The sequence below is a fragment of the Myxocyprinus asiaticus genome, chromosome 41, assembly GCF_019703515.2.
Source record: "Myxocyprinus asiaticus isolate MX2 ecotype Aquarium Trade chromosome 41, UBuf_Myxa_2, whole genome shotgun sequence".
Classification (NCBI taxonomy): Eukaryota; Metazoa; Chordata; class Actinopteri; order Cypriniformes; family Catostomidae; genus Myxocyprinus; species Myxocyprinus asiaticus.
Window position 1 is genome coordinate 5343145 of NC_059384.1, and position 22423 is coordinate 5365567.

General features: G+C 38.7%; 2 protein-coding genes across 5 annotated transcripts; both read left to right on the forward strand.

Annotated features, from left to right (window-relative positions):
- The first annotated feature begins 1764 nt into the window (after window positions 1-1764).
- Window positions 1765-15323, forward strand: LOC127431541 (N-acetyltransferase ESCO1-like). Of its 3 annotated transcripts, XM_051681996.1 has the most exons (11): window positions 1765-1828; window positions 2624-2658; window positions 2779-4564; window positions 7452-7536; window positions 7790-7856; window positions 9076-9166; window positions 9441-9572; window positions 12412-12501; window positions 12610-12753; window positions 14029-14213; window positions 14306-15323. In XM_051681996.1, the coding sequence occupies exons 2-11, from the start codon at window positions 2639-2641 to the stop codon at window positions 14451-14453; spliced, it is 2748 nt and encodes a 915-aa protein (XP_051537956.1). In that variant the 5' UTR covers window positions 1765-1828; window positions 2624-2638; the 3' UTR covers window positions 14454-15323. The 3 variants fall into 3 exon arrangements, 2 of the variants coding, with proteins under 2 accessions (XP_051537956.1, XP_051537957.1); XM_051681997.1 differs by lacking the exon at window positions 2624-2658 and having other exon boundaries at window positions 1769-1828; XR_007895623.1 differs by lacking the exons at window positions 14029-14213; window positions 14306-15323 and having other exon boundaries at window positions 9652-12501; window positions 12610-12666.
- Window positions 15324-17164: 1841 nt separating this feature from the next.
- On the forward strand, window positions 17165-21901 carry LOC127431577 (p21-activated protein kinase-interacting protein 1-like). Of its 2 annotated transcripts, none has more exons than XM_051682048.1 (10): window positions 17165-17414; window positions 17811-17973; window positions 18077-18197; window positions 18301-18375; window positions 19832-19884; window positions 19979-20124; window positions 20331-20428; window positions 21288-21384; window positions 21509-21638; window positions 21749-21901. In XM_051682048.1, the coding sequence occupies exons 1-10, from the start codon at window positions 17337-17339 to the stop codon at window positions 21877-21879; spliced, it is 1092 nt and encodes a 363-aa protein (XP_051538008.1). In that variant the 5' UTR covers window positions 17165-17336; the 3' UTR covers window positions 21880-21901. The 2 variants fall into 2 exon arrangements, with proteins under 2 accessions (XP_051538008.1, XP_051538009.1); XM_051682049.1 differs by having other exon boundaries at window positions 21752-21901.
- Window positions 21902-22423: the final 522 nt, after the last annotated feature.

The window sequence follows — 22423 nt, forward strand, 5'->3', positions numbered from 1 at the left end:
CACATCTGCTCTGACCTTCACTTCACACAAACACCAACACTTCCTGCAACCACCCTCCTCCCCCCTCCCTGCTACTCAACCTACACTTAAGATCTGTGAAGAGGAGGTGTGCTGGGTCTTCCGGAAACAAAAGACAAGGAAAGCACAGGGCCCAGACGGTGTTTCACTTGTCTAAAATCCTGTGCTAACCAGCTGGCCCCCATCCTCACACAGATCTTCACCAGATCACTGGAGCAGTGTGAAGTTCCCTGCTGCTTCAAATGCTCCACTATCATCCCTGTCCCAAAGAAACCCAAGATCAAAGGACTTAATGATTACAGACCCGTCGCTCTGATGTCTGTGGTCATGAAGTCACTGAGAGACTGGTGTTGGCCCACCTGAAGGACATCACTGGATCTACTTAGTAGGTCCACATGGTGGTGCGGTTACTCACCTCAATCCGGGTGGCGGAGGACAAGTCACAATTGCCTCCTCTTCTGAGACTGTCAATCCATGCATCTTATCACGTGGCTCGTTGTGCATGACACCGCGGAGACTCCCAGCATGTGGAGGCTCATGCTACTCTCCACGATCCACGCACAACTTACCACACACCCCATTGAGAGCGAGAACCACTAATCACGACCACAAGGAGGTTACCCCATGTGACTCTACCCTCCCTAGCAACCGGGCCAATTTGTTTGCTTAGTAGACCTGGCTGGAGTCACTCAGCACACCCTCGATTCGAACTCGCGACTCCAAGGGTGGTAGTCAGCGTCAATACTCGCTGAGCTACCCAGGCCTCCTGTTGACATGATTGTTAACATTTACAGTGTTGCCAAAGGGTATAGTACATATTATTTATTTATTTGTTTGATCTGTAAACACTTTGGGTCAACTTCTGTTGTTTTTAAATGTGCTCTATAAATAAAGGTTGACTTGTCTATCTATCTATCTATCTATCTATCTATCTATCTATCAAATAAACATTCAAAAAGATGTTAAAGGAATAGTTCACCCAAAAATTAAAATTGTCTCATCATTTACTCACCCTCATGCCATCCCAGAGGTGTAGATGTGTACGACTTTTTTCTGCTGAACACAAATGAAGATTTTTAGGAGAAAATCTCAGCTCTGTGAATCCATACAATGCAAGTCAATAGGGCCCAAAACATTGAAGCTAAAAAAAGCACCTAAAGGCAGCATAAAAGTAATCCATATGACTCCAGTGGTTTAATCCATGTCTTCAGAAGTTAATTGATAAGTGTGGGTGAGAAACAGATCAATATTTAAGTAATTTTTTCCTATAAATCTCCACTTCCACTTTCACATTCTTCTTTTTTTGGGGGGGGGGGATTCGATTCACATTCTTTGTGCATATCACCACCTACTGAGCAGGGAGGAGAATTTATGGTACCAAATGACTTAAATGTTGATCTGTTTCTCACCCACACCTCATATCACTTCTGAAGACATGGATTAAACCACAGGAGTCATACAGATTACTTTTATGCTGCCTGAATTTACTTGCATTGTATGGACCTACAGAGCTGAGATATTCTTTTCAAAATCTTTGTTTGTGTTCAGCAGAAGAAAGAAAGTCATACACATCTGTTATGGCATGAGGGTAAGTAAATTATGAGAGAATTTCCAGTTTTGGGTGAACTGTCGCTTTTATGAGAATATTTTGCAATGCGTGTTTTTGTCTCTGTACTCCAGTCCAGCAGATGTCGCTCAGTCAGTCACAAACACAGCTGATTCGCAAAAGATGTCTCAGCGCCGGAAGTGAGGTTAAACTTTTGCTCCACACAGCGGAAAACAGCTGTTGTTTAGATTCAGGAAAATAAAAGTAAGTTCACCACCTTGCTTTTTTTTTTTTTGTTTTTTGTTTTTTTATACTCCTGTTTCATTTTCTTCTCGTAAACATATTCATATTTAAGTCATATGTACTTTATTCATATATGTAATCAATGACACTGAATGTAGGAGGCTTCTTAAAGAGGTAGCTAACAGTGTTAGCCAGCTCTGCTAACTTTATACTTGACGTCAGACTGATTAAATACTTAAATGTCACTTTAACCCCAAAGGAAAATAAGATTTTTATTTATATTTCGGGTCAAAATAGTGTTCATTGGTCACCCTGTCTTGTAATTAATACGCTGAATGAGAAGAAATGGCACTTCATAGTTGACATCTCTGGAAACACAAGAGACTCTGAGCTGTTGACATGTTGATGAGTGTTTAAAGCTTGAAATCTGATGGATGTTTGCGTTATTTATGGAACTAGTAAAGTCAAAAAGGATGAAGGGAACTCTGGTTGTATTAATATAAGCTGTAGGAACGTTTAAAACTGGTCTGAGCTGTTACTTATGCAATCTATTCAGTTTGATGACAGCTGTTCAGCTTCTGTAATCAGTAGTATATCAGTTTTCCTTTTATGAACCTATGTGAACATTTAATTGTGTTTTAAAGTGATTGTGCATTAACAGAATGAAAATTCTATCATAATTTACTCACCTTCATATTGTTCCAATCCTGTATTACCATGAAACACAAAAAGAGTGATTTATTATGCAGAATGTTACTGTAGATCGAGGTTGTCAGCCTCTTAACATTCTGCCTTGCATCTCCTTTCATGTTTCAGGGAAGAAAGTCACACATGTTTGGAACAACATGTGGGTGAGTAGCCTAAATGATGATATAATAGTCTTTTTGATTGAACTATTCCTGTAATGTTAACATACTTAATGGTTTATTGCTTTGGACGTGCATATAACTTGCTTTGTCTTTTCACTTTAGGATGCCAGGTCAGAAAAGAAGGATGTCATCTGTTGAACCTGAAATTAAGAAGACAAGGATGGACCAAAACCTTGTGGCCTCAGATAAACCTAAAAGAGGAAGACCTCCAAAAAGCAGAGGTTTGGAAACGTCGCATTCGAGGGAAGAGAACGGAAAGTGTGTTCGCCGGTCCTCTCGGCTAAAAACCACACAAAAGAAGGGTGCAAGAGGAAGACTGCGGAAAGCATCGAGCGCACCAGATGTGGTACAACCGAATGAACGAGGTTCCAAGATCTTCGAGAAACCTGGAGTTAAACCGTGTCAGAATTTGGCTGTGCTTAAAAAAGGAACCAAGAAATATGCCCCGAGAGTGAAGAAAGACAAGCCTTCTGTCTCCGAAACCATCGAAACTGTGACAGCAGCCTTGTTTCCCGTGCAAATCGAACACAACTATGGGCGATTTCTTGACTTGCAAAGTAAGGAGATAACGTTACCCCAACCTGAGAAAAACCAGGTGGCCAATATAGGTGATTTACAACCAGAAGTTCCTGACAGTTGCCTAAGAGTGAGCAAAGGATCAGTTGAAGAGCATAACGAGCTGTCAACAGTCCCTATTGAAAAAATTACGGTGAGTTTGGATGCAAAAGTAGATGTAATGACAAAGTCACCTCCACCACTTGAAGCTCTTTTCAAAGTCATCCAAGAGACCGGCATTACGAAACACGCATTCACTAGTAAAGACATCTCCGATATGGATGAGCTAGAGGTTGTAAACACATGTTCCCTTCAGGACAATGTACAAAGCACCGAAATATCTGATGTGGCGAAAGTGATTCTCCAAGACTCTGAAGCATTTCTTGATGATGATATTGAGATTGAACATTGTGTTGTTGAGATTGAAACCTATGAGGATTTGGAAAGCGACTCCATCAAGGACCAGCAATCAGCATCAAACGCTGAGGATGAAACGGCAAATAAAGAAAAAAATGAAACTATGGTAAGTAAGGAGGTTACCTCTTCACCCCAGGAAAGTGCGACAGACTCCTCAGAAGGTCCTCCGAAAAAGCAAGCGATGAACCCGCAGGCTCGGACGAAGGCCCGTATTGCTGCCCTGGCCCAGGAGAGGGCGGCTGCCGCCAAGAGACCCCCACCCCGACAGCTCAACCTTCTAGCTCTCTGCGAAGAAATCGCTGACGATATCGCCTCCGATGCCCCTGCGGGTTCAGATGAGAAAGAAAGTGAGCAACAAAAGGAGGGGAGTGAGACTATGGAGGTAAGTGAAACCGAAAGTGAAACAAAAGAAGTGATGTCACCAACTGTCTCCGACAAAATTGCACCCCCCGAGACCTCTGAGCCCCATCCGCAAGGTAGCACGCCCAGGAAGCGCTTTTTCCTCAGCCAAGTGTCACTGCCTATCAAGTCCCAGGAGAAGAAATTAACCCGGTATCAGAGGCTGAGGCAGGTGGAAATTCAGAGAGACAAACTTACCTGGACCCGTGTTAAGAAACTGAAGTCTGATCAGGCGAGCCAAGCTGCCTCCCCCAAGGAGACCGAAATTGTCTTGGATTCACCAAGCCAGTCCGCCACCCCTGCTCAGCCTCCTGTCCCAGAGAGCGTGCCCAAAGTGGGCTCAAACGAACCCAGGCGGGCACTGCCTGCACGGGCACCACCCATGCCTAATGGAATCACCAGCTCAAAACCCAAACCTGTGGTGGAGTATAAACCCTACATTCCCAGACCCAAGTATTCACCAGACGATTTTGAGCTCGAGGAAGAGATGACTGAACCAGCAGCTCCCAAAAATGAGGTAAAAAAATGCAGGCACATGCAACAAATTTCATTGTAAACTTTATTGAACTTAAAGGAATAGTTCACCCAAAAATGAAAGTTCTCTCATCATTTACTCACCCTCATGCCATCCCAGATGTGTATGATTTTCTTTGTTCAGCAGAACACAAATGAAGATTTTTGGAAAAATATTTCAGCTCTGTAGGTCCACAAAAAGCAAGTGAATGGGTGCCAAATTTTTGAAGCTACAAAGAGCACATAAAGCCATTAGAGATGTGCAAGTTTAGTCGATTAAACTGTTCTGATGCTGCTAGTCGACACTGGAATTACTAGTCGGTCAATAGTTTTCCACATTAAACTGTTCAACATTTTTACAAATTTACGTTTGGTTTTATAATATTACAAAGGCTGTGCTTAAATTACTGGCATGTTAACATTACACATTTTCAATATAATTAATCATACAAATATTATTAAAAAGAGGATATCTGGAGAAGATAGATACAAGTTTTAATGTCACCTCAGGCTACGCCTGTTTCTTCCCTCTCTCACTAGCGGCGCGCACAGAAAAATGTCATCTCGCATGATCAGCAAAGTAACTAAATATATATAGAAATCATGTCGGTGGTGGTGCAGAAAGCAGATTTCCAAAACGTTGCCTTGCAAGTCGCTATGGATGTTTTTACATTTGAGTCTTCTCTAAATCTGTGCGTGCTTACAAGTTATTTTCCCACAGAGCGGGGTTTTTCAAGTGAAGGATAATCACCTCAGGTGAGTCACCTGAGCCCGTTGTTCACCGAACCATGTGGACATGTAAATTTTGCTCATTAAAAATGTATGCTTTTGATTAAGTAGCTATAAAAATACTATTTTAGGCTAGGTGTGACATTTTATTTAACCCTACTGATCAAGAAGGCTATTTGAAATGATGTGCTGACTGCTTAACTATCTTTTATTCTGTGTGCACGTCATGTTTTGAACAGTTCGTTAGGTTTTTATACATTTCTCACAGGCCTATTTTTTTTCCATCCTAGCAAATTTATTTTACATCATAACTCTTATTGGTTAACATTCTTAAACAGCTGTCATATTAGATCACAGGCTAATACATGTCATGAAATACGTGCAACTTTTCTGTGCATTTTTTCTATCTCATAGATTTGGCTTATCTGATAAATATTTTCAACAATGTCTTGGCTGTTTTGATATGTTAAATAACTTTTACTTGGTGAATTCTGTTAAGAACAAGCTATAAGAGGGAGCCTGGGTAGCTTAGCGAGTATTGATGCTGACTACCACCCCTGGAGTTGCGAGTTCAAATCCAGGGTTTGCTGAGTGACTCCAGCCAGATCTCCTAAGCAACCAAATTGGCCTGGTTGCTAGGGAGGGTAAAGTCACATGAGGTAACCTCCTCGTGGTCGCCATAATGTGGTTCGCTCTCGGTGGGGTGCGTGGTGAGTTGTGCGTGGATGCCGCGGAGAATAGCCTGAATCCTCCACACGCGCTACGTCTCCATGGTAATGCGCTCAACAAGCCACGTGATAAGATGCGTGGATTGACGGTCTCAGACGCGGAGGCAACTGAGATTCATCCTCCGCCACCCGCATTTAGGCGAGTCACTACACCACCACGAGGACTTAGAGCGCATTGGGAATTGGGCATTCCAAATTGGGGAGAAAAGGGGAGAAAAAAAAAGAACAGGCTATAAGGGTTGCTCTAATGGTCTGCACGATTCATTCAATTGTTTTCAATAAATATGCCTGTTTTCTCTAACATTAATTCAGCGAATGCATGTCTTGTCCTATATTTAATGTACAACGATCATAATGCAAGGCAAGCACGTCGCAGATCAATGTCCCTTTTCAGCAGAATTTAGAGTTGTATTTGGCTGTTGTTGGAATAGAATAAGCATTTTAAATGGGCCACATAAACACAATGTTTTTTGACCGTTTTCTGAGAATTTCTTACTTTTTAGAATTTTAAATTTTCATTTATACGTCAGTGAAATTAGTCATTCTGCACATCCCTAATAGCCATCATAAAATTAATCCATAAAAGACTCCAGCGTATAATTATTTTCTTCTGAACCAATAAGCGAAATGCTAGGTGTAAGACATTTTTCCTAAAAATTCAGGAGGGTCGAGGTCACGCAGCCTCTCGCGTGAAGTAAGCGTGTTGGCAAGTTCACGCGAGAACTGACGTGATAAAAATACTGAAGCGCAGTGTTCTTTACAACAGAGGAGCATAGATATTCATACAGAGGTGCCTCATTCGGCTGGTTTGGATACGTCAACTGTGGCGCCATCTTGGAACGGTCAACAAGGAGAGCTGTTTGAATTGGTTTGAATGCAAGTGAATGGAGGAGATACCACAGAACGAGCTCCTTGCTCAGATCATTGCATAAACTGCTTTTGTGTGGAAACAGTATAGCTGCCCATAGAAACAGCTGCTAATAAGGTATCTACGTATGCATATCTATGCAGAAGAGGCTTACATGCTTATGTCACGCGAGAGGCAGTTTGAACTCCATCCTCGTCAACAAGCAACCCACAGCTGGCCGAAGTGAACCTGGCTTTTTGTTTCACACACTGGAGTCGTATGGATTACTGGTATATGTGCTTTTTGGATCTTCAAAATTTTGGCATCCATTTACATATACCTACAGAGCTGTAATATTCTTCCAAAAATCTTTGTTTGTGTTCTGCTGAAGAAAGTAAGTCATACACATATGGGATGGCATGAGGGTGAGTAAATGATGAGAGAATTTCCATTTGTGGGTGAACCATCCCTTTAAAGGGTTAGTTTTAATTTTTGTGTTATTTTTTGTACTGTCCTTTTAATGTAATAGATAGGCAGTTATTATTTTCTGTTTATTAGCGTTGCTGAAATGTGTAATTCTCTCATAGATCAAACCAGAGCAGACATCTTCATCAGCCAAAATGCAGCCTAAAGCACCAGTGGAGAAGAAACCATGTGCTCCCACTACTGCAGGTAAACATTTGTTTAATATTGTTTCTCAATAAAAAAATAATAAAATGAAATGTCCAATATCTGGCCCTTTTTACAGATATAATGCTGTTTTCATTCTTAGTTTTTGTGGATTGTTATGCAAGCAAGATCAATCACCTGCTCTTGTAGACATATACCGTGTGTGATAATGCTAAAAGCGTATTCTGCATTATGGTATGTGTAATAAGACAGAATATATCAGACTGTAACCTCTTTTTGTTGGATGTATCCACAGATACTAAACAGCAACCCTCTTCCCCACATAAACTTGCCCAAAAGACGCAAACAGAAAACAGCAACAGGTAATGTGCAAGGTTGAAAATTAAAATTTGTTTAAACTTTGTGTTTGTGTGGCAGTGTCAGAAATTAAGGGGGGCTCAGAGCAAAAATGCATCTAAAAGTGACAAAAATGCCCCTGAAAGTCAAAATGAGCCCACTTTGCAATGTCAGACAATTTGTTACAGGGGTTTAGGAAGGTACCGTAATAGTTCTTTCTGCCATCTAATGTTTTGGGAGAAAATTATATTCAATAGGTCTTTTAACATTAGGGGGGTCTTTAGCCCCATTGTACACTACCTTCTAAAATTATGGTAGTAAACTTATTTACTAACAATTGCCTGTTCAAATCTGTAAAAAATTAAATAAAAAATACTCTGTGTGTGTGTGTTTGGACATGTGCATTTTGCTGAAAAGATGCAGGACTCAGTGGAGCTGGTGGGGAAGCTAGAGAACAGTATGGAGCTATGGGTTAAAAATTTAAATATTTTTAGGTCAAATTTTATTCATAGATGTACTAAAAACTATATAAAGCTGTATAACATTGGGGCCTGGGTAGCTCAGCAAGTTTTGACGTTGACTACCACCCCTGGAGTCGTGAGTTCGAATCCAGGGTGTGCTGAGTGACTCCAGCCAGGTCTCCTAAGCAACCAAATTGGCCCGGTTGCTAGGGAGGGTAGAGTCACATGGGGTAACCTCCTCGTGGTCGCTATAATGTGTAGTGGGGCACGTGGTGAGTTGTGCGTGGATGGCGCGGAGAATAGCATGGGCCTCCACACGTGCTACGTCTCCGCGGTAACGCGCTCAACAAGCCACGTGATAAAATGCGCGGATTGACGGTCTCAGACACGGAGGCAAGTGAGATTCATCCTCCGCCACCCAGATTGAGGCAAGTCACTACGCCACCACGAGGACTTAGAGCACATTGGGAATTGGGCATTCCAAATTGGGGGAAAGAAAAAGCTCTATAACATCCAGAAAGTCCGAAGGTAAAAGGTCACAACTGGTTCTTCCAATAGGTTCTAGTACCAAAAACTATGCAGTATTTCTAATGTATTCTTTCCGGGTCAAAAATGACCGTAGACAATAGGAGGGTTAAATGTTACTGAAATGACATCCTCATAAAAACATAGCTGCCTCCGAGTAATGTCTATTCATTTTTGGAATTTGGAGAAAATGAAGGAAAGCAGGTCCAAATATCGAACTATTATTCTTACATGTGCTGACTTTTTGTTCGACTTTCAGTGGAAGTTCTGGTGTTGAACCTGCAGCAGAACAGAAGAAAGATGGCAAAAATGGTTCAAAACCTGAAAGTACAGCATCACAAACAAGCAATGTAAGTACATTTTAAATCAACTAATGTATTAATGTAAAAATTCCATAGTTCCATCTTTTCTCTTTTTCTCTTGCCCTTTATTTTCATTTACAGATTGCAGGTGTAGCCTTACTAAGCCACATAAACAACCTTTTGAAATAAACGTAGTCATTAAGTAAAAATATAATGAAGTAAATTCTGAGAAATGAAAAATATCGGGAAAAAACCCCTAACATGATAGATATCTCCAGGATCTGTTATAGAGTTTTGTGTCAGGTGTTTTTGTGGTTCGCAGGATGCTGGTCAGAAGGCGTTTGGTGCGATGACGTGTAATGTGTGTGGGATGCTGTACTCTCCTACCAGCCCAGAGGATGAATCTCAACACCTCCTCTTCCACAACCAGTTCATCAGTGCTGTCAAATACGTGGTGAGTCAGTAGCTGTTGATGTCTGCTGCTCAGACATCCCATCCAGATACTTTTTGGCACACCATTCATAGTTATTTAGGCCATGTGTTACAGTGATTTTACCCTGATTAAGGGTGTTTTTCGGCACAACTTGAATTGGCTTGTGGATGGAGGTGCACCTGATCAAGACCCTGTCATGGCCAGCCAAATCTCCAGACCTGAACCCCATTGAAAACCTCTGGAATGTGATCAAGAGGAAGATGGATGGCCAAAAGCCAACAAACAAAGCCGGGCTGCTTGAATTTTTGCACTAGGAGTGGCATAAAGTCACCCAACAGAAATATGAAAGACTGGTAGAGAGCATGCCAAGATGCATGAAAGCTGTGATTGAAAATCAGGGTTATTCCACCAAATATTGATTTCTGAACTCTTCCCAAGTTAAAACATTAGTATTGTGTTTTTTAAAAATGAATATGAACTTGTTTTCTTTGCATTATTCGAGGTCTGAAAACACTGCATCTTTTTTTTATTCTGACCAGTTTTCATTTTCTGCAAATAAATGCTCTAAATGACAATATTTTTATTTGGAATTTGGGAGAAATGTTGTCAGTACTTTAAATAATAAAACAAAAATTTTAATTTTACTCAAACACATACCTATAAATAGTAAATCCAGAGAAACTGATACATTTGCAGTGGTCTCAATTTTTTCCAGAGCTGTATATTTTTTTTATTGAAGCAAAAAAGTTATCTAACACCTATATCACCCATGTGAAAAACTAACTGCCCCCTTAAACTTAATAGCTGGTTGTGCCGCCTTTAGCAGCAACAACTGCAACCAAACGCTTCTGATAACTGGAGATCAGTCTTTCACAACGCTGTGGTGGAATTTTTGCCCACTATTCTTTGCAGAACTGCTTTAGTTCAGCCACATTGGAGGGTTTAAGGTCCTGCCACAGCATCTCAATCGGTTTCAAGTCAGGACTTTGACTTGGCCACTCTAAACTTTAATTTTGCTTCTTTTGAGCCATTTAGAGGTAGACTTACTCCTTTGCTTTGGATCACTCTCTTGCTGCATAATCCAGTTGCACTTGAACTTCAAATCACGGACTGATGACCGGACGTTCTCTTTTAGGACTTTCTGGTAGAGAGCAGAATTCATGTTTCCCTCAATTACTGCAAGTCGCTCTGAAGCAGCAAAGCATCCCCACACCATCACATCACCACCACCATTCTTGACCGTAGGTATGATGTTCTTTTTGTGGAATTCTGTGTTTGATTCACGCCAGATGTAACAGGACCCCTGTCTTCCAAACAGTTCCACTTTCGACTCATCAGTCCACAGAACATTCTCCCCAAAGGTTTGAGGATCATCAAGGTGTGTTTTGGCAAAATTCAGACGAGCCTTAATGTTCGTCTGGGTTAGCGGTGGTTTTTGCCTTGCCACTCTTCCATGGATGTCATTTTTGGCCAGTGTCTTTCTGATAGTGGAGTCATGAACAGTAACCTTTATTGATTTCAGAAAGGCCTGCAGTTCCTTGGATGTTGTCCTTTTTTGTGACTTCCTGGATGAGTCGTCGCTGTGCTCTTGGAGGAATTTTGGAAGGTCGACCACTTCTGGGAATGTTCACTACTGTGCCAAGTTTTCTCCATTTGGAGATAATGGCTCTCACTGTGGTTCTTTGGAGTCCCAGAGCCTTTGAAATTGTTTTGTAACCCTTCCCAGACTGATGTATTTCTATCACCTCTTTCCTCATAATTTCTGGAATTTCTTTCGACCTTGGCATAGTGTGCTGCTGGGTGAGACCTTTTAGCCAACTTCATGCTGCTGAAAAAGTTCTATTTAGGTGTTGATTTGATTTAACAGGGGTGGCAGTAATCAGGTCTGACTGTGTCTAGTCCAGCTGAACCCCATTACGAATGCAGTTTCATAGATTTGAGGATTTAGTAACTAAGGGGGCAAATACTTTTTCCACACAGGCCCAGTAGGTATTGGATAACCTTTTTGCTTCAATAAATAACATTATCATTTAAAACTGTATTTTGTGTTTACTCAGATTGCTTTTGTTTTATGTTAGATATTGTTTGAATTTTTGAAATTATTTAGTATGAGATATGCACAAAAACAGAAGAAATCAGGCAAATACTTTTTCACAGCACTGTAACAATTGGTGATCATTCTATGAGTGAGTGATTTGTGCATGTAAGGAATTTTAATATTCAGTTTTCAATTTTTACGTTATCTTAAAGGAATATTCTGTGTTCAATAGAAATTAAGCTCAATCAACAGCATTTTAAGCATAATGTTGATTACCACAAAAAATAATTTTGATTCGTACATTCTTTTCTTTAAAAAAAAAAAAAAAAAGAAGCAAAAATCGAGGTTACAGTAGTTTGTTTCCATAAGTTGTGAATTTAATTTATGCAAAAACCCATAATATCAAATAAAGTCATGTTTCCATCCCATGTGTTCAAAAGAACAAAATCGTCACTTCCGGAGACAGTGTTTATAGATTGGCCCCATTCATTTCCATTAAAAGTGCCTCACTATAACTCAGATTTTTGCTTTTTTGAAAGAAAAGGAGAGACGATTCAAAGTTACCTTTTGTGGTAATCAGTATTATGCCACAAATGCTGTCAATTGAGCTTAACTTATATTGAACCTGGAATATTCCTTTAATACAGAATTAATTTCATATGCAGTCTATGTTTATTTTGGCTATTTTACAGCTCAACAAGTCAGATTTTAGAGCCAAAACTATGCATAGTATATTTTACATTTTAAGATGATGAATGTTATGATCTTTAAAAATAATCACATGCCTTTGTCTTAAAATCACTCTCATAATATCTGTTCCAGGGCTGGAAGAAAGAGAGAATTCTAGGAGAGTATCCTGATGGCAAGATTATTCTTGTACTCCCTGACGACCCAAAGTATGCACTAAAAAAGGTATACTGTGTTTCCTATTATATTTTCATTCACTACCCCTTAAAACAACCCATTGCGCCCAAACAACACAATTAAAATACTTCTAATAGCTTTTTGTCTGGTTTTAAGGTTGAGGAGATCAGGGAAATGGTGGACAATGACTTGGGCTTCCAGCAAGTGGAGACCAAGGTCCCTTCACAGACCAAAACCTTCCTCTTCATTTCAAATGATAAGAAAGTAGCAGGCTGCCTTATCGCCGAGCACATCCAAGAGGTCAGCTGATCATATAGGTGTTTTAATAACATGGTTATAGGTATATATCTCAATTAAAGGAATATAATTTATAATTGTATGTATTTATCACATGTTATACATTTTGCATATATACAGTGAAATTTTTTTTTTCACATATCCCAGCTAGGCTGGGGTCAGAGTGCAGGGTCAGCCATGATATGGCGCCCCTGGAGCAGATAGGGTCAAGGGCCTTGCTCAAGGGCCCAACAGTGGCATCTTGGCAGTGCTGGGGCTTGAACCCCCAACCTTCTGATCAGTAACCCAGAGCCTTAACCGCTGAGCCACCACTGCCCCACATATATAGTTCACCCAAAAATGAAAATTCTCTCATTATTTACTAACCGTCATGCCTTTCCAGATGTGTTCGACTTTCTTTATTCTGCAGAACACAAATGAAGATTTTTAGAAGAATATTTCAGCTCTGTATGTCCATACAATGTAATGAATGGGGTCCAAAACTTTGAAGCTCCAAAAAGCACATAAAGGCAGCATAAAAGTAATCCATACGACTCCAGTGGTTAAATCCATGTCTTCAGAAGTGATATGATAGGTGTGGGTGAGAAACAGATCAATTTAAAATCTTTTTTTTTTTTAACTGTAAATCTCCACTTTCAAACAGCCCTCCTAAGAGTTCTTTTTTGTTTGTTTTTTTACTGATTCTCATTCTTCTTTCCTATCGCCGCCTACTGGGCAGGGAGGAGAATTTATAGTAAAAAAAAGGACTTAAATATTCATCTGTTTCTCACCTACACCTATCATATCGCTTCTAAAGTTATAGATTTAACCCCTGTAGTTGTATGGATTACTTTTATGCTGCCTTTATATGCTTTTTGGAGCCTTTTTTTGGACCTACAGAGCTGAAATATTCTTTTAAAAATCTTCGTTTGTGTTCAGCAGAAGAAAGAAAGTCATACAGATCTGGGATGGCATGAGGGTGAGTAAATGATGGGAGAATTTTGGTGAGAAAATGCTTAATAGATCATTACTTCATGTATTCTGTATTTAATCTGTGCCTGCAGAATTTGACTCCACAAGTTATACATGTCCCCCCCACCAGTTGTGTTCCTTTGCCTAATTTTAACACCTTTTATTATTTAAATCCATTTACCAGAATTCTGCCATTTTTGCCACCACAATTTGCACAGGCAATGTGACAGAGAAGCATGCAGATTTCACGCAGGCCTGTTAATGACTAATTATGATAACCTTAGTCTATTCTACATCTGATTGGTTGCTTTTGGTTGATGTGTGCAGGGCTACAGGGTTATTGAGGAGTCTGTGCTGGAAGGATCAGAAGGAGAGAAGGTGATGTTTGAGCGTCAGAGAGCCTGGTGCTGTTCTACGGTTCCTGAGCCGGCGCTTTGCGGCATCAGCCGCATCTGGGTGTTCAGTATGATGAGACGGAAAGGCATCGCCTCACGCATGATTGAGTGCCTCAGGTAAAGAAGGGAGTGATTTGACAACAGTAAATACAGTCCTACCAGAAACTTATCTTGAACATAAATTCTTTCTTTTTTCTTTCCTTCTCCAGGAATAATTTTATCTATGGGTCACATCTAAGTAAAGATGAAATCGCCTTCTCTGATCCCACGCCTGACGGCAAACTTTTTGCCACACATTACTGTGGAACCTCTCGGTTTCTGGTCTACAACTTTGTCAGTGGCAACCGCTCGACCTGACATGACATAAAAACAGTGCTTAGTTTTAAAATATTTTCATTTGAGAAGAGGACTGGACTAAGAAGGCATTTTTTTCACTATAGCAATCAGTGCAAAAATGAAGCAAGAGAACACAAGAAAGAAACTGAAACATCTTATGATGTTTTTTAAGTGGCAATTCTCACCAGAGATATTGAATGCAACGTTAGACTTTGAAATCGAACCCCTCACATTGGTCGGTTGACTTATTTCAATAAGACTACACAGTAGCTTATACCTGTTGCATCGTTTGGTGAAAGACATCTGAAATGTTCTCTCAGGTTTACGTTGCAGCCTATCTTAGGACTCGCTGTTTAGTGGAAGCCATGTTGTCCAGTGCACAAATGCAAAATCAGTGTGCTTCTTCCTAAAACATACAGGAAGATGTGTGAGCTTTACTACTGTAAGCAATGCCTCGGTCACGAGGCGAAATCTTTTGAATCTCAGGTTGAAAGTCATGAATTTGTCATTAGCAACTCCCTTAAAGCCCTACATCATGTCAGCTATTTTCAAAAAGAGTGTATTTTCATGATACAATGTGTTCCATGTGCATTTTAAAGAGGTTTACACGCATGGCATTCACTAATGATTTCGTAGAAGTCACTGGTATTGCACAGAACTGTGCAGAATGACTTTGATTAATTTGTTTCTAAAACATGAGTGTTATAATCCAGTGTTTGCCCAGCCATAATATTCCATCTCATTTTAATATTTTTAGAAGGATTTTATGTATGTATATGTATTTTGATTGAATTATATTAATTTACCCCTGGAAATGACTACATATCTTTATTTATCTGTACATCACTTTGTAAACAGTGACACAAAGCCATAAAATAACTTCAAAGAACATTTTAAGTGTATACATTTTTTTCTTTTTCTTTCTTTTAATTAAACACTTTTGCTCCCTACAAAAATACATTTTAGAAACCTCATTAACCAATCAGAACAACTGAGTTAATGTTATTCCGATGCTTGTGGTATTTTATCATCATTTTTATTTTTTTTTATTTTCTTTATCGTGTTCCTCTGTGGCCGACTCTACAGTTAGAACGGCTTGATCCTACAGTTTAACAGCGGTCTCTAGAGGTGAAATAAAAATCATGGGGATTTGCTATATTTAAATCATTGACAATATTTAAACATATTTTTATCCTCACTTCAATTAGTATTTTGTAATTGTAATTGAGCTAAGTCTACGTCATTTTAAAATAAGAGTCCCTTGTGTGTTGGGCATGTTTATAGTTAAAACTCCCGCATTATGCACCAAATCGTATTTATTAATTATTATTAGGATTTTGATTGAACAATAAACAGCATCTGGGATTTTATTCATTTTGGACTCTTGTAGCCACTGTCTGTGCTCCTCATAGTAAGGAAATACTACGATTTTTTTTTTTATAACATTCTATAAATCAATTATAAAAACTATCGACCCTTTTCCACAACCTTAGTTATCGGTATCTGCAAAATCCACTATCGGTCGACATCTAGTTTTCAGTGTGAAGCTATAGACAATTTTATAACTTTGTTGCCATGACGATGTAATGTCAACAAACCCTAAAATGACTATAAATATGATGATTTAAACAACTTTACAGCTCAAATAAGAAATTTTTAACAGAAGAATTAATGTTAGTGCTTTTATAAAATGATAAGCTTCACATTTCCACCTTTAAATCCTCCAAAAATTGGCCCCATTCACTTCCATTGTAAGTGCCTCGTAACTTTGATTTTTTCTTTTTTAAAGAAAAGGACGGACGAGTCGAAATTATTTTTTGTGGTTATCAATAATGTCACAAATGCTGTCGACTGAGCTTAATTTGCATTGAACCCGGAATATTCCTTTAAAGCTGAAGGATGTAATTTCTGCGACACTAGCGCCACCGAATGGAATTGAAAAAATAAACAAATGTTTTTTAACAAATTTCCGAATACGCCCCTCCTCTAACGGTCAGGTAGCCCCCAACTCATGCCAATAGTTGAGTAACATTGTTGGGGGCAGGTCAAAGCAGGGCGCTTTAAACCAAAAGGAGTTTTATAGTGCCACAGAGACACAGTGTTTACAGTTTTCGAGAAAATTAACCTATGAATGGCTTACTTATAGTTGTCTCTGCATATTAGGATGGGATAGAAGAAAGTATTTTAACACTGAAAAAGTTACATCAACTTTAAGCTAAATTTTTTAGATAATTAACCAGCATTCAGCAGCCACCTTCAATGTTTTGGTAAAGCTATTGTCAGCCCTTTGTTTTGTTGTAAAATCGCTGGATTTATGTCTTTTATGAACTTGAGATGACTGGAAATCCCAAGTTGGGTAAAAAAACAAATGAAAAAGTCAAAAACTAAATTTCAGAGTGTTATACATGGCAGAACAGACATAATAATAAATCTTGAATCTTATCTTCAATTAACAATGGGACAATTTGGATCCAATTTCACTATTCTCCAACACATATTGTGAATATTAAGAATATTACAGTAAATATAATATTCTACAAATGTATGAAAAATGAAATGACAAACACGATTTGAATGACTTAACGAGGGCAAGCTCATATTTCCGATATTTGTCCTACTGTTTCACAATTTTTTGGTAATTAATTTTTTTTCTAGCTCTCAACGACTTGCATACGGACTTTTATTATGATAGGAACTTTTATTATGAAATTTCCCTCTTCCGGTGGGTGTTTCTTTAAAAATCACACATGGCTGCTCACACGTTTCTGCGGATATGAGAAACAGCATTGACATACGTTCAACTTTTATCTGCGCATAACGTGTTTAATTACATTGTTGTAAATTAATTAGAGTCTCTCATCTCGCTAAGTTTGTAGCCGTGTGAACTCGTGTTTTGTTGTCATAATGGGGGATCATGTTGAGTTGGTCGCTGGCTGTTACGAGCAGATAGTTTTTGGTTATCGTATATGCACGGGTGAAAAGGTAATTATTTTTTAAATGACATATATTTTTGTTATTTCATATTGTTGTAATTGGCCATGGTTGCGTATATTAAAATGCAGATAAGTATTGATTTATTGAGTTCAAGTTTATATAACTTTCGTTTTGGTCTAGATTTGAACTATCATAATAGTTTTACTCATGCAAAGTAATTTCTACATGTATGATAAAATGTAACAGTTCTATTAAAGTTATAATCACTCATTCCAGTGGGGGATAGTTCACCCAAAAATGAAAATTTTGTCATCATTTACTCACCTTCATTTACTCATATTGTGCCAAAACAACATGAGAGTGATTAAATGATGACATCATTTTTATTTTTGGGTGTATGTCAGGTTTCGTTTCAGATATGATCTAATATGTCCTCTCTTTTAGGAGTGGACACTTGAGCCCAACTTTACACACCATGCACACACAGCATCACTCTCTGCAGTTGCATCCAATGATCAATTCATCGCCACTGGAAGCAAAGATGAAACCATTCAGTTATATGACATGAGCAAGAAAACTGAACACGGAGCCATGTTGCACCATGATGGTGAGGTTAATTATAATCCTACATATTCTAATAATGCTTCGTTATATTTAAGTAAAACACCAACCTTGGAGTCCCACATATTATAACCACACATTCTCGGCAGGTACCATCTCATGTCTGGAGTTCTACAGCTCGTCACATTTACTCAGCGGAGGAGAAGATGGTCTTATCTGTGTGTGGAGCACCCAAAAATGGGAATGTCTAAAATCCATCAAAGCTCACAAGTAAGGACTCTGAAATATGTTCAACACACATTAGCAACATAAATGTATTGTGTAGTAAAAACATTCAACGATTAAATGGATTATTCTGGGTATCATTTCTTAGGGGTCATGTTACATCACTGTCCGTACACCCGTCAGGAAAACTGGCACTCTCAGTTGGAACAGACAAGACTCTACGGTAAATAAACAAGTTTAATTTTATGTTATGAGTATATAAATACATATATACAGTGTATTAGGGCTGTCAGTCGATTACATTTTTTTTAATCAAGTCAATTAAGCTACATGATTTGCCTATTAATAAATCAAATTAATCACAATTAATTGCATATACTAATATGTACTGAGAAACTCCCTCAAAGAAAGATAATTTTGTATAGAATAATTACAATAATTATTAATGTGATGTAATAAATAATAAATATTATAATTAAAATAATTACAATTCCTTGCATTGTGTCAGCAGACAAGTGAAGCATTCAGACAATAAAAATGTGGCTTTAGAAGTTGAAATATTGCTTGTTTTATTTCCATATCATTGAACATAAACCTGTTATTGCTCTCTTTATTTTTAATTGTTGGTTTAAATACTTATGCGTCAGACGGATGCTTTTGGAGCGTCTCACTTTGATTGCGTCACATCTCAGTAGTTTTCAGCATCTCTAGCCATAAACGCTGTGTTTTTAGGACGCTGTGTCAAGTTAACGAAATCAAAACGAAGTCTCGAAATCCCTGCATTACGGAATGTAAATATGGCTCAGGGGGCATGATTTTTCTTTTTATTATTATTCTTTTTATTTATTTTTTATCACCTTTTTCCCCAATTTGGAATGCCCAATTTCCACTATTTAGTACGTCCTCATGGTGGCGTGTGTTACTCATCTCAATCCGGGTGGCGGAGGACAAGTCTCAGTTGCCTCCGCTTCTGAGACAGTCAATCCGCACATCTTATCACGTGGCTCGTTGTGCATGACACCGCGGAGACTCACAGCATGTGAAGGCTCATGCTACTCTCCGCGATCCACGCACAACTTACCACGCGCTCCATTGAGAGCGAGAACCGCTTATCGCGACCACGAGGAGGTTACCCCATGTGACTCTACCCTCCCTAGCAAACGGGCCAATTTGGTTGCTTAGGAGACCTGGCTGGAGTCACTCAGCACACCCTGGATTTAAACTCACGACTCCAGGGGTGGTAGTCGGTGTCAATACTCGCTGAGCTACCCAGGCCCCATGAAACAGGAAATCTTTAACAACACCTTCAGAGCTTAAAGGGTTGAGGGTGATAAAATCACTAATTCACTTTTTATGTGTAAAGTTATTACCTATTTTACAACTTTGTTGCCATGATGATGTAATGTTTAAACCCTTAACCCTTTAAACCCTCCAAAAATTGGCCCCATTCACTTCCATTGAAAGTGCCTCACTATAACCTCCATTTTCCCCTTTTTTAAAGAAAAAGAGAGGCAAGTTTAAATTATTTTTGTGGTAATCAACATTATGCCAGAAATGCTGTCGATTGATCTTAACTTGTATTGAACATGGAATATTTCTTTAAATTAGTAGCTTGGTTTTTATCATGTGGGTCAATGAAAAACACATTGATTTATTTGAATTATTTGATCATATTACAGAACATGGAATCTAATTGAAGGGCGGTCAGCCTTCATCAAAAACATCAAACAAAGTAAGTGAGGATGCATGTGGTAATATTTTTCCATTCTGTATTTTCCTTACTTTTGTTGGATATAAGGTGACCGGTGTTTAATAATGATTCCTAGATGCAGAAATAGTGTTGTGGTCACCCGATGGAGATAAATATGCAGTGGTTGTGAATGACAGAGTGGACATATACAACCTGGAGTCAGCCACAGTCATTGGAACCATAGCATTCCAAAAAAGGATTACATGTCTCAAGTTTCTAAATGTAAACCTGCTTTCCTCATGCTGCATGGATTCAAACAAAACACATCTGTATAGTTTGAAAATAAATATTTTTAATTTAAGTTGCTAAGTTTTATTTTTCTAATATTTTGCTGCCCTTGTTTGTCAGATGTAGTCTGATCAAATTGTTAATGTGTAGATAAGTTCTTACAACCTTTAATAAAGTTTCTGTTGTATATTTTTATTAAGAATATGCTCTTAGCTGTGGCGGGAGATGATGAAAGTGTGCGTATATATGACGTCACCTCACAGAAGTGCGTTTGCGAGTTCAAGGCGCATGAGAACAGGTGATTTAATTGTCAACGATTAACCATAAACGGAATAGTTACCCCAAAATGAAAATTCTCTCATCATTTACTCTCATGCCATCCCAGATGTATATAACTTTCTTTCTTCAGTAGAACACAAATGAAACATTTTAGAAGAATATCTCCTCTCTGTAGGTCCATACAATGTAAGTGAATGGTGACCAAACTTAGAATTTCCAAAAAGCACATAAAGGCAGCTTAAAAGTAATCCATAAGTGGTTTAATCCATGTCTTCTGAAGCGATCCAATCGGTTTTGGCTGAGAACAGCCCAAAATATAACTCCTTTTTCACTGTACATCTTGCCATTGAAGTCTCTAGGCATGATCATGATTTCATGCTCGATTACGCTTCCTAGTGCTTGACTCATGCGCAGAGCGCTATATGGGGCTAAGAAGTATATCAAGCTTGAAATCATGATTGCCATGGAAGACTGCTGATGCCAAGATGTACACTGAAAAAGGAGTTATATTTTGGTCTGTTCTCACCCTAAACTGATCGGATCGCTTCAGAAGACATGGATTAAACCACTGGGGTTGTATGGATTACTATTATGCTGCCTTTATGTGCTTTTTGGAGCATCAAAGTTTTGGACCCCATTCACTTGCATTGTATAGACCTACAGAGCTGAGATATTCTTCTAAAAATCTTCGTTTGTGTTCTACAGAAAGAAAGAAAGCCAGACACATTTGGGATGGCAAGAAGGTGAGTAAATGATGAGAGAATTATTATTTTTGGGTGAACTGTCCCTTTAAAGCATTGGAACCTTCATCAAGTGGTGCTTGTCTGCATAACAAATTTGATGTAATTTAATGTTTGTGTCAATGTGTTTCATTCTAGAGTAAAAGCCATGCAGAGCTTCATGAAGGATTATTTCTGTGTCCTTGTTACAGCTTCAAATGATGGGTTCATTAAGATGTGGAAGCTTAATCTTGAGGTATTGTTGTCATCTCTTAGCTAGACATATAAGAGCACTAATATAATACACAGGCACAACTTTTTGGCCATTGGTGCTTTAGCCAAACCATTTTGATTTTACTCTTCCTCCTATCTCCCCATAGAATCTGGAAACCCCTTCCTTGCTTGGCCAGATGAACACCACTGCCAGGCTCACCTGTCTATCTATCTGGAAACCTGATAAAGAGAAAGAGGCCCCAGCAGCACCACCTGCCCAGCCTGCAACTTCTAAGAGTATGTCTAACAAACCCTGTAACCCTTAATACTGCGAAGTACTGTGTGGTCATAATCAGAAAGATAGCCACACACTGAAAATATATTAACATGCATGTCTCTTCTCTCAGCAGCTGTTGTAGAGTCCCCTACGCCAGCCAAAGGTAAAAGGGTGAGGATCACAGGTGAAGTGGTGATTATACAGGAGGAAAGCAGCTCCAAGAAACAAGGAAAAAAGACAAAAAGACAAAAAGTGCAATAAACTTTTTTTATTGAAATCTTCGGTGTCATCTCGTTATTTACCTCGCATGTCTTTAGATACTTGCTGTATAGTAAAGTGACTTGTTAGTACACTTATTAGAGTCAAAATCACTACAAAGACATTACCAAACCTATTTTTAATTTTTAAAGAATTAGCGTCTTGTTAAAAAAAAAAAAAAGGGAAAGGAACAAACATTATCAATCCGAGCACACTGGCCTTATGTGGGGGAAAAAACATTGTAAACCTAATATTTAAGGTCATGTATATTTTCCATATTGATCTTGTATTTATATTTGTTTGGGTTGCTTGCAGATGAAATTGTGAAAAAATATTTTGAAAATCCCCACCTGCACTGACAGACTTTTATTTTGATAGTAGCAAACAGGAAGTCGTTAGGATGATTTAGCTTGGGTTTAGCTTTTTCATCGCATCTTTCTGTTTTATTTGAGAGATAAACATCCAAATATGTCTGTGGATTGGATAATTTATGGTTATGCAGCTCTTATAACAATAGGAGGTATTATTGGTTATGCTTAAGCAGGTA

Excerpts from the sequence above, each read along its gene's own strand:
- LOC127431541 (XM_051681996.1), top strand. The coding sequence starts at position 2,639 with ATGTTTGGAACAACATGTGG. Across the intron at positions 7,537-7,789 it reads ATGTGCTCCCACTACTGCAG|ATACTAAACAGCAACCCTCT; the intron begins GTAAACATTTGT and ends ATGTATCCACAG. Across the intron at positions 9,573-12,411 it reads TCAGTGCTGTCAAATACGTG|GGCTGGAAGAAAGAGAGAAT; the intron begins GTGAGTCAGTAG and ends TATCTGTTCCAG.
- LOC127431577 (XM_051682048.1), top strand. The coding sequence starts at position 17,337 with ATGGGGGATCATGTTGAGTTGGTCGCTGGCTGTTACGAGCAGATAGTT. Across the intron at positions 17,415-17,810 it reads GTATATGCACGGGTGAAAAG|GAGTGGACACTTGAGCCCAA; the intron begins GTAATTATTTTT and ends CCTCTCTTTTAG. Across the intron at positions 20,429-21,287 it reads TTCAAGGCGCATGAGAACAG|AGTAAAAGCCATGCAGAGCT; the intron begins GTGATTTAATTG and ends GTTTCATTCTAG.